The 12,796-nt window shown below is 38.5% G+C and overlaps 1 protein-coding gene and 1 long non-coding RNA gene across 10 annotated transcripts in view; one reads left to right on the forward strand and one right to left on the reverse strand.

The window, feature by feature from the left end:
- The window catches only part of NAV1 (neuron navigator 1), a 262,874-nt gene that overhangs the window by 164,988 nt on the left and 85,090 nt on the right, over positions 1 to 12,796 (forward strand). For all 9 annotated transcript variants that reach the window (XM_026680885.2, XM_026680886.2, XM_087962421.1 and 6 more), the window contains one exon: positions 1,716 to 2,081. In XM_026680885.2, coding sequence (XP_026536670.1) covers positions 1,716 to 2,081 — 366 coding nt within the window. The remainder of the gene's footprint in view (positions 1 to 1,715; positions 2,082 to 12,796) is intronic.
- Positions 7,841 to 12,796, reverse strand: part of LOC148131146 (uncharacterized) — a 34,249-nt gene continuing 29,293 nt past the window's right edge. The window contains exons 4-5 of the long non-coding RNA XR_015749094.1: positions 10,706 to 10,759; positions 7,841 to 10,099 (exon numbers count right to left, since the gene is read on the reverse strand). This is a non-coding gene — a long non-coding RNA (uncharacterized LOC148131146). The remainder of the gene's footprint in view (positions 10,100 to 10,705; positions 10,760 to 12,796) is intronic.

A 12,796-nucleotide genomic window follows, 5' to 3' on the forward strand; every position in this document is an offset into this window, starting at 1 on the left:
CAGGGTACATTTATAAGCCCAAGGAAATTGTGCCTGCTTTAAGGACAGGCACTGTTTTCACATTCCCAGTCTTTCTAAAGCACCAAATACTTTATAATGCTGTCCAAAGCCCTAGAAAATATCTGGGTCTATACCCATAATTAGACACAGAAATATGAACAGTTTGCAAAACTGTTGTATTTTGCTGATAATTACAGCATCCATTGTGAAGTTGAGCTCCTCCGAGCAGTTGAACATTTGAAGCTGAAGATGAAGATATGAGAAAAGCTTTACTAAATTAGACCAATGGTCTATCTAATTCATTGTTTCCTCAGTAGCAAACCAGACAACTTATGAGCAAGTCAGAGTTTTATCAGAATAATACTCCTACAATTAAGCTCTGCAGGTTGGAAATCTTGGGAATTTTAGTCACAATAAATATGGAGATACAAGAGATATAAGAGCTATCGTGCAGGAGAGATTCTTAGGATTATTATGTGATATAATAACGTTGCAGTTCTTGTTGCAGTCCTAAAATGTCTGTGAAATTCTCGACTGACATTATCTTCCTTCCTTCCTTCCTTCCTTCCTTCCTTCCTTCCTTCCTTCCTTCCTTCCTTCCTTCCTTCCTTCCTTCCTTCCTTCCTTCCTTCCTTCCTTCCTGTTAAATAGCTTCAGTAGACCTTCCCAACATTATGATTCTGTAATTTTATGTAGTGATATTACAGCTCTGTTTAGTGCCAGAACAGAGCTGTAATATCACTACATAAAATTACAGAATCATAATGTTGGGAAGGTCCACTGAAGCTATTCAGAACTGTCCATCTACAAGAAAATGGAGAGCAATAGCAAATAAGCTTAAGAGTGTTTTCTTTGAACTTCAAGAAGCTTAGTGCAAAAACAGTGCTACTGTCTGATTAGGTTTGCTATATTGGGACAGCGGACTGAAATCCAGGCAATCACTAGAGGGCAGTAAAGAGTTATCCTACTGCCATCCACAATAGTAGACACATGGATTTTTGGAATTCAAATCCGATGTCTTTCAGCCTGCATATACAGTGCTATGATATTGTGCACACAAAGCTCTTGGTTGGTGGTGTAAATGCAATCAAATTACTAACTTTAAAATCTATAGGCACAGGTAGCTACCACCAGACTTTTAGTAATAAAAAGAAATCAAATCTGGTTGTGGCCTGCTACAGGGCTTTCAGTACTGCCAAGTGACATTTGTCAAAGTGGGCACCCTGGATAAAAATGAGATAGTAGAGAGAAGCATGCTATGGATTAGTGCAGGAGACAGTTTCAATGCTTATTGATCTGGGTGAACAATTCAGTCGAAAAGAGCAGGTAGAAAAACGGGTAACATACAACACTGTCTGTACCCCTTAAATCCTTTGGGAGAGCTTTGAGTTGCTACTGTTGTCCTTCTCTTCAACAGTGGCCTTGAATTAAAACCTTGGGCATGGGAGCACGACTGCTCCTTTCAAGGTAACCCCTAACTCCTTCACCCAGTATTTCCCAAGCTTGACATGGTTAAGTGTCCCTATTGAAATCACATGTCTTAATGTGGTCAAGATTTTAGAAACACAAGTTTCACCCAAAAACTGAGGTCTGGAAAAAGGCCCTATCTGAGAACTTACAACTCAGATAAGTCTACTCTGGATTTGAGAAATGTCTTGCTGAATCTCATCCCTCGTTGGTCTAATTTTCCACCTTTTTCTTCTCTCCTCCTGCAGCTCGTTGGAGATGACGTGCTATGATAGTGATGAAGCCAATCCCCGCAGTGTATCTAGCCTATCCAACCGTTCCTCCCCTCTGTCATGGCGGTATGGTCAGTCCAGCCCACGCCTGCAAGCCGGAGATGCTCCTTCGGTCGGTGGGGGGTGTCGCTCAGAAGGCACTCCTAGCTGGTACATGCATGGGGAACGAGCTCATTATTCCCACACCATGCCCATGCGCAGTCCCAGCAAGCTCAGCCACATTTCCCGTTTGGAGCTGGTGGAATCCCTTGATGCTGATGATGTAGATCTTAAATCTGGGTACATGAGTGACAGTGACTTAATGGGCAAGACAATGACTGAAGATGATGATATCACCACAGGGTGAGTACCTTAGCCCTCTAGAAACATCAGCTGACAATTTAAAATTAGGCTTGATGTTCTGTATATAGCAATATCCAAGGCAGATCATAGCCATGTTAATAGATTACATTTCTGTATTTTTTTCCTCCCTTTGCTATGCAACCATTTCCCTGGCAGGTTAATGATAAATACCCAAGACATGCAATAGAGCCAGATACATTTGTTGAAAAGGTTTTTTTTTGTAGACAGGGATTTAGATAAGGACATTTATTGGATTATTACTTCCAAAGAAAAAAAGGAGCTTGGCCAATGTGATATACTGTTAGAGGTGATTCATCCAGATGGATAAAACCCTGTGATCGTATGGAACACATGTTTCCTGTCAAATGTTTCACTGACAATGATATCTCCAAGCCTAAATACTTTACTTCAAATAAAGTAAAAGAAATGTCTCCACAATATTTTAGGACCAATTGTTTAGTAGCTAACCATTCTGGTAAACACAGTTTTAGCAAGTAAGCATTTTTAAAAGCATGATCTGTCTTATACCATGTGGTAACCAAATTTAGCTTATTACACTGGGTTAACTCAACGTATTTATCCATAAACAACAAGAAGTTAATCTAAAGACAAAGAAATTATATACTATTCAAAATTATGCTGAAGAATCCTTGTTGGTCACAGAACTTTGGTCTACAGATATGATTGTGACAAGTTTTGAATCCAGTTATGAAGCCTCTTAACATTGCTATTAATAGAATATAGAATAAACAAGCTAATCACTAATACCAATCAGACAGAAATAAGCACTATGTGACTGAACTGTGGTTTCCCTATTGGAACATCAATAGTTCTTGTGAAGCGATGAGTAGCTTTGAGTTGCCAAGAGATCTTTCTCTAGATCTTTGCTTATAAATTTTTCCTCTCTATAGGAAAAAAAAACATCTCTTATTTTTGGGGAAAAAAATGATAGATAACATAGTTTTAATCTAAAAATTCTTGCTAGAAAAAAATAATCAGTGTTTTTGGAACCAGACGATGATATCATCAGTTCAAGGTACTGATTAATACATTTAAAGTCCTGAATGGATGGTGCCTGTTTATCTCTGGGAGTATCTCTTCTTGAGGATATCTGTTCAGCTCACCGCTGCAAAGATGAGTATGCATTAGGTCCCTTTCCTTAAATGTTGTCACCTGGTGAGACTTTGGAGCTATGCCTCCCCTGTAGGTGTCTCAGCCCTTTGGAACCCAACCCCACTTGAGATCTGGAAAGTGTCTGTACCCTTTTAGTCTTCTGGAAGACTGTGAAGCCCTTGACTCTTCCCCCAAAGTAGTTGATAAGTGTTATGGCATTGTGATGGGAAATGTGCTTCCTGTGCATGAGTGTTGTTTATTGGTTTTATTGGTTTTGTTGTGAGCCATCTGGTACTATCACATTTAGGATAAGCGGCCATGTATTATAAAGTACCTCTATATAGATTATATAGAGTAGGGGTGTCAAATTCATGTTGTCATATCATTGTCACGTGACATATCGGGGCTTTTCTCCCCGTTGCTAAACTGGGGTGGGCGTGGCCACCACCTGACGCATCCAGCCCACGAGCCATGAATTTGACACCCCTGATATAGAGTATATATAACTACTTTTTAGAACAATTGTTTTTGTCTTCTTTTGTCTTTTTTCCCTTTTTTGTATTTTTTTAAAAACAAAAGAATAAAATAAACTTTCAGAGCAATGCTTAGAAAATTCCATTTTTTAAAACAGCTGCAACTTTTTAAATTAATGATCATAAAAGTGTGGATTTGAAGTAATTGCTGCTGTATTCTTCTGTGTTCTGAATTAAGGGACATTCTCTTCAAATAAAAGACAGCTGCCCACATGTCTATTGTAACCAATTGGTTACAATTTAATTGCTTGCAGAGGAGATGTCTCATTGAACATGGGATAGTAGGATGGGACAGAAAATTTATGTGATTTCACCATTGATATGAAACAGGGGATTGGCATAATCAATATGCTGATAATGTGCAACTATACATTTCAACCCCAGGTTGCACTAGTGAAGCTGTCAGAGTACTAACCCAGAGTCTAAGGGCTGTTTGGGTCTGAATGGGGAAGAAGAAGTCAGCTCAGTCCTCACAAAATTGAATGGCTTGGCTGTTGGGCTTCCTGAGTTAGGGATATTTTTAGCATTAATCATGGATTTTGAGATTTGGGGCTCGCCTGGACATACAGTAATTCCTCAATGGTTAGGCAGTAGCTGTGGCCAGGGGAGCCTTTGCAGAGATTCATCTGGAGGCTGTTGAATGGGGTGTAACAACTTTGGCTCAATACTAACAAGACAGAGTGGCTATTTGGACCCCAATGTCATGGATATTACCATTGAGCTGTAGTGGTGCAGTGGATAAAATGCAGTACTGCAGGCTACTTCTACTGATTGCTGACTGTTGTTTGGCAGTTCAGTTCTCACCGGCTCAAGGTTGACTCAGCCTTCCATCCTTCTAAGGTGGGTAAAATGAGCACCCAGATTGTTGGGGGTAATATGCTGACTCTGTAAACCATGAAGTGATATATACATCTAAGTGCTATTGCTATTCTTGGTTTTTAATGGGGATGCATTTCCCCATTCAAGACTGGTACACTTGTGCGGTCCTTCTTGACTTACAGCTGTGGGCCGGAACATCTTTGCACAGGTTCATCTTGTATGCCAGTTGTATCTTTTCCTGAAGACCTTTCAGACAGTGGCTTATGCTCTGGTCACCTTATGATTGGATTATTGCAATGTGGTCGGGGGGGGGGTGCACTTATAGATGACCTGCAAGATACAGCTGGGTAAAAATGCAACCACATGAGCAGTAATGGACACTTCTTGGTATATCCATGTGTTATCACTGCTATACTGCATTGTTATTTTATAGGACCAAGGAAGTGTGCATTTCTGTTGTGTCCCCCACCCCATAAAAACAGCATATTCCCCGAGACAGAGACAGGTTTCTAGAAAGTCTGAAGTATTGAGTCCTGGCAACTGCCTGGACGCTTTCTTGAAGTTTTCTTGGCAAGAGTTTGGAAATGGCTTGCCTTGGCCGTCTTCCTACAGCTGAGAAAGAATGATCCAGGGTCACCCAGCTGTCTTTGTGCCCAAGGCAAGGTTAGGAGAGTCTCTGGGTTTCTAGCCTGGTTTCTTAACCACTACATCAAAATTCCTCTCAGTCCCTATAGTTTTCTTGACAAGATATCGGAAGTGGTTTGTCATTGCCTTTTTCCTGCGGCTGAGGATTTATATTTTAATATCTACTGAGAATTGAAATGCACGCATCTTAAAAGTCACCAGGTTTGAGAAACCCTAATCTAGAGGGCAGTTCTCAATTCATTTTATTTATTTATTTCTCCCTGTTTAAATCTACTGCAGCTGCTTCTATAAGGGCACCTGCAGCACCAAAGACATCTGTCTCAATCAGAGACTTAGGTCATTTTTAAATAACTAAAACTTTGACAATTACCCAACTCTTCTCATTGCACAGTTAAAAGGCAACCAAGATTGAGTGGACTGTTCAGCCTGAGTCAGTATATTAAAAGTGCATCTCAAATGGGCCAATTTATTTGTTTGCAAGTCTACAAGGCTTGCAGAAAACTGGCAGACATTCAGGACTTGTTGTTCCCGCCAGTGGATGAGCACAGAAATCTTTCAGTCTAAGCTTGTTTGCGTGCCAGTAAGAAGCGTTTATCCTGCCCTCTCAGTTTTGAGCTAAAAAAAAATCTCCTGTCAAAAATGAAAATAGCCTACACAGTTGATAGGCTCACATTAATGGAAGGCACTGAGCCACTGAGGCACTATAACTATATCTGAGTCCATTTGCACAGGCCCAATATCCAGTTCAGTTTTGAACTTCTTCCCCAAAATGACATTGTTCCCCTGTTTTACCTTTTATTCTTGATATAATAAACAAAGAAAATGATGCATTTAACCAGAACTAAGATAATTATTCTTTACAATTTTTAAAAATGATTCATTGGAAGAAACAGAAGCCAAGATATAAGCCCTATGATAAAGCTAAAAACCTTAAAAGCTAAAAGTTGTGGTTTTGAAAAGGGAAAACTTGAGAATGTATCCATCCAGAATACAAGGCTGAGAAATATCTCTTTACTGCAAAGAGTAAGGCTATACTATTGGCAGGAATGTTGATTTAACACTTACTAGTGTAATTAAATTTATCTTTCATTTCTCCCCAAGTATTAGGAATTACTAACCAGAGTTATACATAAAACAAAACTGCATATGTACCATCAATATTTATTTTATTTATCAATTTTTTTTGCCGGCCATCTCTTAGTTCCAGCAACTCTGAGCCGAGTCATTTGCTCTATAAAGTGGCAAATGAATGAGAGACCATTGAATTGGCCAACTCTATTGTTGTTTATTTTGCTGCTGCTACTACTATAAATGTTATAGTCACCTTTATTATTAGGAATGGGGCAGTGTCTCACCTACTCTAAACCAGCAGTCACCAACTGAACCACTGATGGTCCGTGAGAAAAAATTGGTGGTCTGCAGAAAAATTATTTGCATTTTTTTATATTGCACTAAATCAGGGGTCCTCAAATTACAGCCTCTGGGCCAAATATGTGCAATGAATGTTTGTGTTGCTGCAGAGAGTCTCCCCCCTTCGGGGACTTTTTGTGCAGGTTGGAGGGGGGCAAGTCCAACTTGAGGTCTGCTTCAGCTTCCTGTACAGAGCTTTGGGTGAAGATTGGAGGGCAGTGCCACTGGTGGCAAGGAACCTGAGGGCCTTGTTCCAGTGGAACTGCATCCTGGCCTGGAACTGGCTGACCATCTCAGCCACTGAGCCTGCAGGTGCTGGTACCCGGTCTTGCACTCCCGCAGGTCTTCCCTCTTCTTGGAAAGCCTATGCTTGTAGTCCTCAGTGAGGTGCTCTTGCTGAGCCTCCTTCTCGGTCAGATCCAATTTCAACTGAGCCAGCTGTTTTGCCAACTCTTTCTCGTAGAAGCTGCTTAGTCCCAATAACTGCTTCCTGTTGGGACCCTAAGGAGCATGGGTGGGCAGGCGAGGAGTGGCTGGGAGGGGAGGGGTGAGTAGAGCCCAGCGAGGTGCCCCTCAATGTGAGTGACATCGAGTTGGCCACACTCACCCAGTCACATGACCTCCTAGCCACGCCCACCCAGCCGATCTTTAGACAGATCATATTAGTGGTCCATGGGATTTAAAATTATGAATTTAGTGGTCCCTGAGGTCCGAAAGGTTGGTGACCCCTGCTCTAAACCATAGTTTTGAACTTAGGGAATTTTACAAGAGTTTAGTTCATGGAATAGCTTTTATGGAACCTAGCAGACCAAGGCTCTTTGCTAAAAAGTTTTTTTTTTCTTCTTTTCATTGTGCACATGATTTCTGACTTGTTTGCAACCTAGTACTTAATTTGGGAGTGCCTAAAACATGTCAAACAGCAGGACAAGTTCAAAAAATTGCTCAGTGGCTTTCTTTCTCAACCTTTTGAAAAGAGGCCAGCTTGTGTAATTTTTTTTTAAAGCAATAAGAATGCAATCATAGCTGCACCCAAGGTTTAATTTGAGGATGGTTCATAGTAACAGAACTAATTATATTGTACTTAATATTTAAAATGCATTACATACCAAGACCATATTTATATCTGCCAGAGCTATGACACACTGAAAGTACTTTAAATCTGTGCAAGTACAAGTACTAAGCCTGCATTACTATTACTATTAATCCTCCCACCCTTCCTTTCACCCATCCCCTCCCACTTGTGACTGTATGACTGTAACTTTGTCGCTGATTATTTATATTGACTGTTTCCTAGTATGATTTGACAGCTTATTTGTATCCTATGACTATTATTAAGTGTTAACCTTATGATTCTTGACTCTTGACAAATGTATCTTTTCTTTTATGTACACTGAGAGCATTTGCACCAAGACAAATTTCTTGTGTGTCCAATCACACTTGGCCAATAAAGAATTCTATTCTATTCTATTCTACAATAAGTATGTATTTTTAAAAGCCTACGCATTATTTTTTTCCAGATTACCCTGTAAGTTATTAATGTAAATGCAACTCTTAAAACTGGTATTAGTAGTATGAAATTTATGAAAGTGTAAAAAAAAACCGCTTTAATGAAGAGCAGGGTTGTTCGGCATTTGCATGAGGTTCATCTGAAAATATAATTATTATATAGTTCTTTCTACCTGCACCTGAAGACCTTGAGATCAGTGGCAATCTTATAATGAGTGAACTTCAACTCCCAGATTTCATGCTGACTGGGGAATTCTGGAAGTTGAAGCCCACACATCATAAAGCATAGTTCAATAGTTCAATACACTAAACAAATACCCTTCCCCAGAATGATTAGAATTGAACACAAAAGTGATGAAATGAAATTTAGAGTCACACTGTAATGAAGAAATTAATATTTTCAAGATCTTTTCTATAGAAAGAAAAATGCAACAAGTTTGAATATAAAATGAAAGATGTATCACTTGTTTCATGTTCCCAAGAAAGCTTTTGACAGAATGTTGATTGAAAGGGTACAGGATGGAACAATAAGTAAAATCTGGGAATTTCAGTCTGCAGAATGTACCAGTTTTTTTCATTTCAACAAGTCATGGAAAATAAATGAGTGTGAAAAATAAAGCTTATTATGCATTTGTTGATTTAAAGAATGTGCATGATAGCATTGAATAGGCTGGAATTAATGAATATTTGTGAATATAGAGTTGAAAATTGTTTGCTGAATGCAGTAAAATGATTTTCATTTCTTTGACTTACTATTTCTTACCTCCTTTCTGCATAATGTTAAACAATTGGCATGGAAAAGCATTATTCTATATAGACCTGTATGTAGCAATAATAGTATTAAGTCAATGCTCTGTACTGGCTCTTTTATTATATTAGTAGGGATTTCCAGTGAGTTCCAAACTTATTCTCACTAGAGAAAAGTGTGTGTGTGTGTGTGTGTGTGTGTGTGTGTGTGTGTGTAGATGCTTGCCTTCCTTGGTCACTCTTTTTTTTGGCTAGATGGCTCTTATTACATAACTATTGGTTACTGGGGAGAAACTGCCAAGCATTATATTTCACTGTCTTGCTTTCCAAAGATGGGAAAGTCAGCTAATTCAACGTCTAAGCCAGGATTCCCTAAAATTTATAGGAATGCAAGTCCAACATATTTAGTGAGCTGCAGTCTGAGTTAAGCTTTTTAAATAGCCACCTGCACTCGTTCAACGGCTTCTGCCTTTAATTTGTCCTTCCTGCATTTCATGTTGTGGTTTTAAATGCTGACCCAGCAACGAACTAAAGACTTTCTGGTTTTGATTTGCTGATTCTGGAGATGCTAAGGGAATGATAATAATACAGAAATGGATTGTGAGTTTTACATTCAGATTCAAGAAGTGATCTATGACTGTATTTCATAGGGACAGAATATATTCCTTCATTTGCGGTGACTCACAAAACTGAATGTTCTCTGAATCTAAGGGGAATTGATCCTGTTGTGCTCAGCAGCTGTTGCTTTTGGAGTTCCCATTGAATACAGTGCCTTTTTCTTCCTCAAAAATAAAAACAAATTTACAAACAACTCCATTAAGTAGGATAAGGTTGGGGAGGATCTATGTCTAACAACCTTGACTTCCAAAATGAAAACATTTTTGTGCTCTGAATCTAACATTATGGTCAAATCTATACTAAATAACTTGAAGACAGTGATGCACATTGTAACTTCACAGTTCTTCTATAGATTGTCTGAAAAAAAATTACCTATATCAGAATCAGAAAATTGACATTGTGTCCAAGATGGCATTCATGATATCACCAACAGAAGATCTGGTTGGAAGTTTATGCTGGTTCTTAATCAGGGAGAAGCTGTGGATGGGGGTAGCATGTAATGTTGAGTTCTTCATGCTTTCTGAGTTGATTATTGGGAGTATATGTGTAATATGAGGAAGATATTTTTTTCTATCTTGGCCCTGATCCTACAGAAGGTCCACTTCTTCCTTAATGTCATATGTGCACCTACAAAATAAATTTTTTTGGTTTCTCCTCTTCACGGTCACCAACATTCATTTGATCATCCCTTTGTGCCTAGAAAAAGAGGACAAGTAAGCAGGCCATGGGAGTTTTTACTCCTATTTAGGAAGTGGGCTTTATCAGGTGCCAAACATGCCAACCCATGACACCAACTTGGTAAGGCTGAGATTGTTCAGCTAGAAGGATATGTTATTCTAGAGTATCTGATTATTGTTGTGGCCATCAATACCATCACATTTAAACAAAGGATCATAAAGTAGTTCTTCATTGCCATATTAACTGTATACATTAGGCTTAAAAAAGGAAGGTCCTAGTTTGATATCATGTCAACTTCAGGATCAGTAGACTTAATACCACTTTATTTTATATTTTCAACTGAAATCTAGTATTGTTTGTCTTTACTTTCTCTTCTGAGATAGGAAAACCAGATTACAATAAATAGAGGAGTTATGTTCAAAGGAATTATTAATCTTAAAGCAATTTCACATACATACACATATATGTGCAAGTACACACACACACACACACACACACACACACACACACACACAAGCTATTTTGTTAAACTGCTACTGGAGTTATATTTCTTACTTTGGGTGGTATCCGATCATGTATGTGGATTCTAGAGCAATCTTTCATTTCTCTCTGAAAAAGAAACAGTTTAATTTATCCTCTCACACTGATGATGTTATCCAGTTGTGTAATGAAACATTTACAAGTAAACAATCAAACTCAGAGAGCATCAACAACTTCACAGTTCAACCCTGAGCTACATATGTTCTCTTCTATTAGTCATTTCAAGGGATAGTGTCCCCAAATCAATCTGCAGAGACTTACTTTCATTTTGGTCCAGTATGTAGTTTAAAAACATAAAGCTGAGGAAGACAGGCAAAGGCTGAATTCCTGATTTGGTTGTAAAATTGTTCAACCCTCTGCTATTCCACCATCTCTCCTGGCTTTATTAGCTTTATCTTCCTGTTTTATCTACTTGTTTTTTTCTACCTGTCAGATGGTTGGGAACCATCTTAGTAGTGAAAATAGGTGCTTGGATTTCTACTTCTCCATAGCCTCCTTTTATATTCCTTACCCATAACCAGGAAGAAATTTCCTCATCCCTTGCTTTATATATACATGTTGCTACCTGAATTTAGACAGTCACAACAAATGTGCGCATCTTTTTGGGATGACAAGTCTGGTATTTGCCAACTCCTAAATCAGTGTGCCAAACAAAGGATAATTTGTGACTGCAAATCCATCCAACTTCTTAGTATTTAGTATTTTAATATTAAAATAGAGCCTGGCACTCTTCCCTCTAAATTCTGCCCAGGTTGTCCCTCATAGGTAGATATCACATCTTTGAAATATCAGTGGACATGACACACAACTCCCACGGTTCGTTTTAAAATGTATAGTTGCCATGCAGACAGGAATAGATGCAGTTCTGGATGATGGTGTTGGAAAACTGGGAGTTAACTCCACATCAGTTTCCCCACTGAAATTGTTTCCCTTCTGAGGTTATTTTCCTTATGAAAACATATATGTGAAACCGTAACTTTTTAAAGCAGAGGAAATAACAGGCTCAGGAGGGAAATTTACTTTGGATAACAATAGGGTAGAGAAATATTAATTTATGTCCTTGCCTAAGTCCATACTCCAGTCTCTGACATAAAATACATGCATGCACACATTTATTCTCCTATATATAAACCCACACACAAAATCCTGATCACAGAATTAGAGCCTTTTTCACCATCTTGATCATAAAACAGTATTATATTTTACTTCTGTTTTTTTTTAATGTTTGGGTTTTAAATGCTAGCTTATTTGCATTAATATTCCAGATCATTTTATGCATTTTGACTCACTCGTTGTGATAGTCAGAGAAAATCCTGATAGCTGCTTGTCTTAAGTATCTTTTTGCATATTATGATCTTTTACTTTTTACACTTTATTTTTGTAAGTTTGTAACTGGGTGTAATTCTTTCCAAGTTCTGTTTGAGACTTAGCTGTTGCCATTTGATGAACTAGGTCTCTTATCTAAAGGTTTACTTCCTATCTTTCTTCCTGTAGGCAGGACAGGTAGGAAAATTATTCACCACCAAACTAGACCAGGCAGCCCTTGGTTAAAAAAATATCTTTCATACCCTTCTGTTTTATCTATCTTTCTGTGTTCTGAAGATGTTCCTTTAATGTATGCGAGTAGATTTTTCTTTACCTTGCCCAGCACTCTCTTGTATAAGATTTTTAGTTTTTAATATTGCTTGCAGGCATAACAGAAATTTGGTGTCAAAGGAGTGAGTGCAGATACTAGAGCTATCTGGCTGAGAAATTCTGGGAGTTGAAGTCCACCAGTCTTAAGGTTGCCAAGTTTGAAGACCCCTGTACTAGAGGATAGGGAAATGTCCAGTTCTGCCCAGATGTGAGACATCCACCCCAGCATCAGCATAACATTCCATGCTTTTGTCAAATGTGCATTTTGTGATATAAAATCAAACTATTCTGTTCAACACTTCCTAGTCTCGGATATTCTAAAAAAGTTGACTCAATAGATGCATTGATTTTTGTGGGTGATCTACGGATGCTTTGCATAACTGAACTACACATTACATATCTATTAAATAACTCTTAATATAATCCTTTCAGGCAGGCTTGTAAATGGGTTTGTCTTACCCCAAATATCAC

This window comes from Notechis scutatus, chromosome 3 (assembly GCF_049901735.1).
Source record: "Notechis scutatus isolate UNSWTSFEM ecotype Mainland chromosome 3, rNotScu1.2, whole genome shotgun sequence".
Classification (NCBI taxonomy): Eukaryota; Metazoa; Chordata; class Lepidosauria; order Squamata; family Elapidae; genus Notechis; species Notechis scutatus.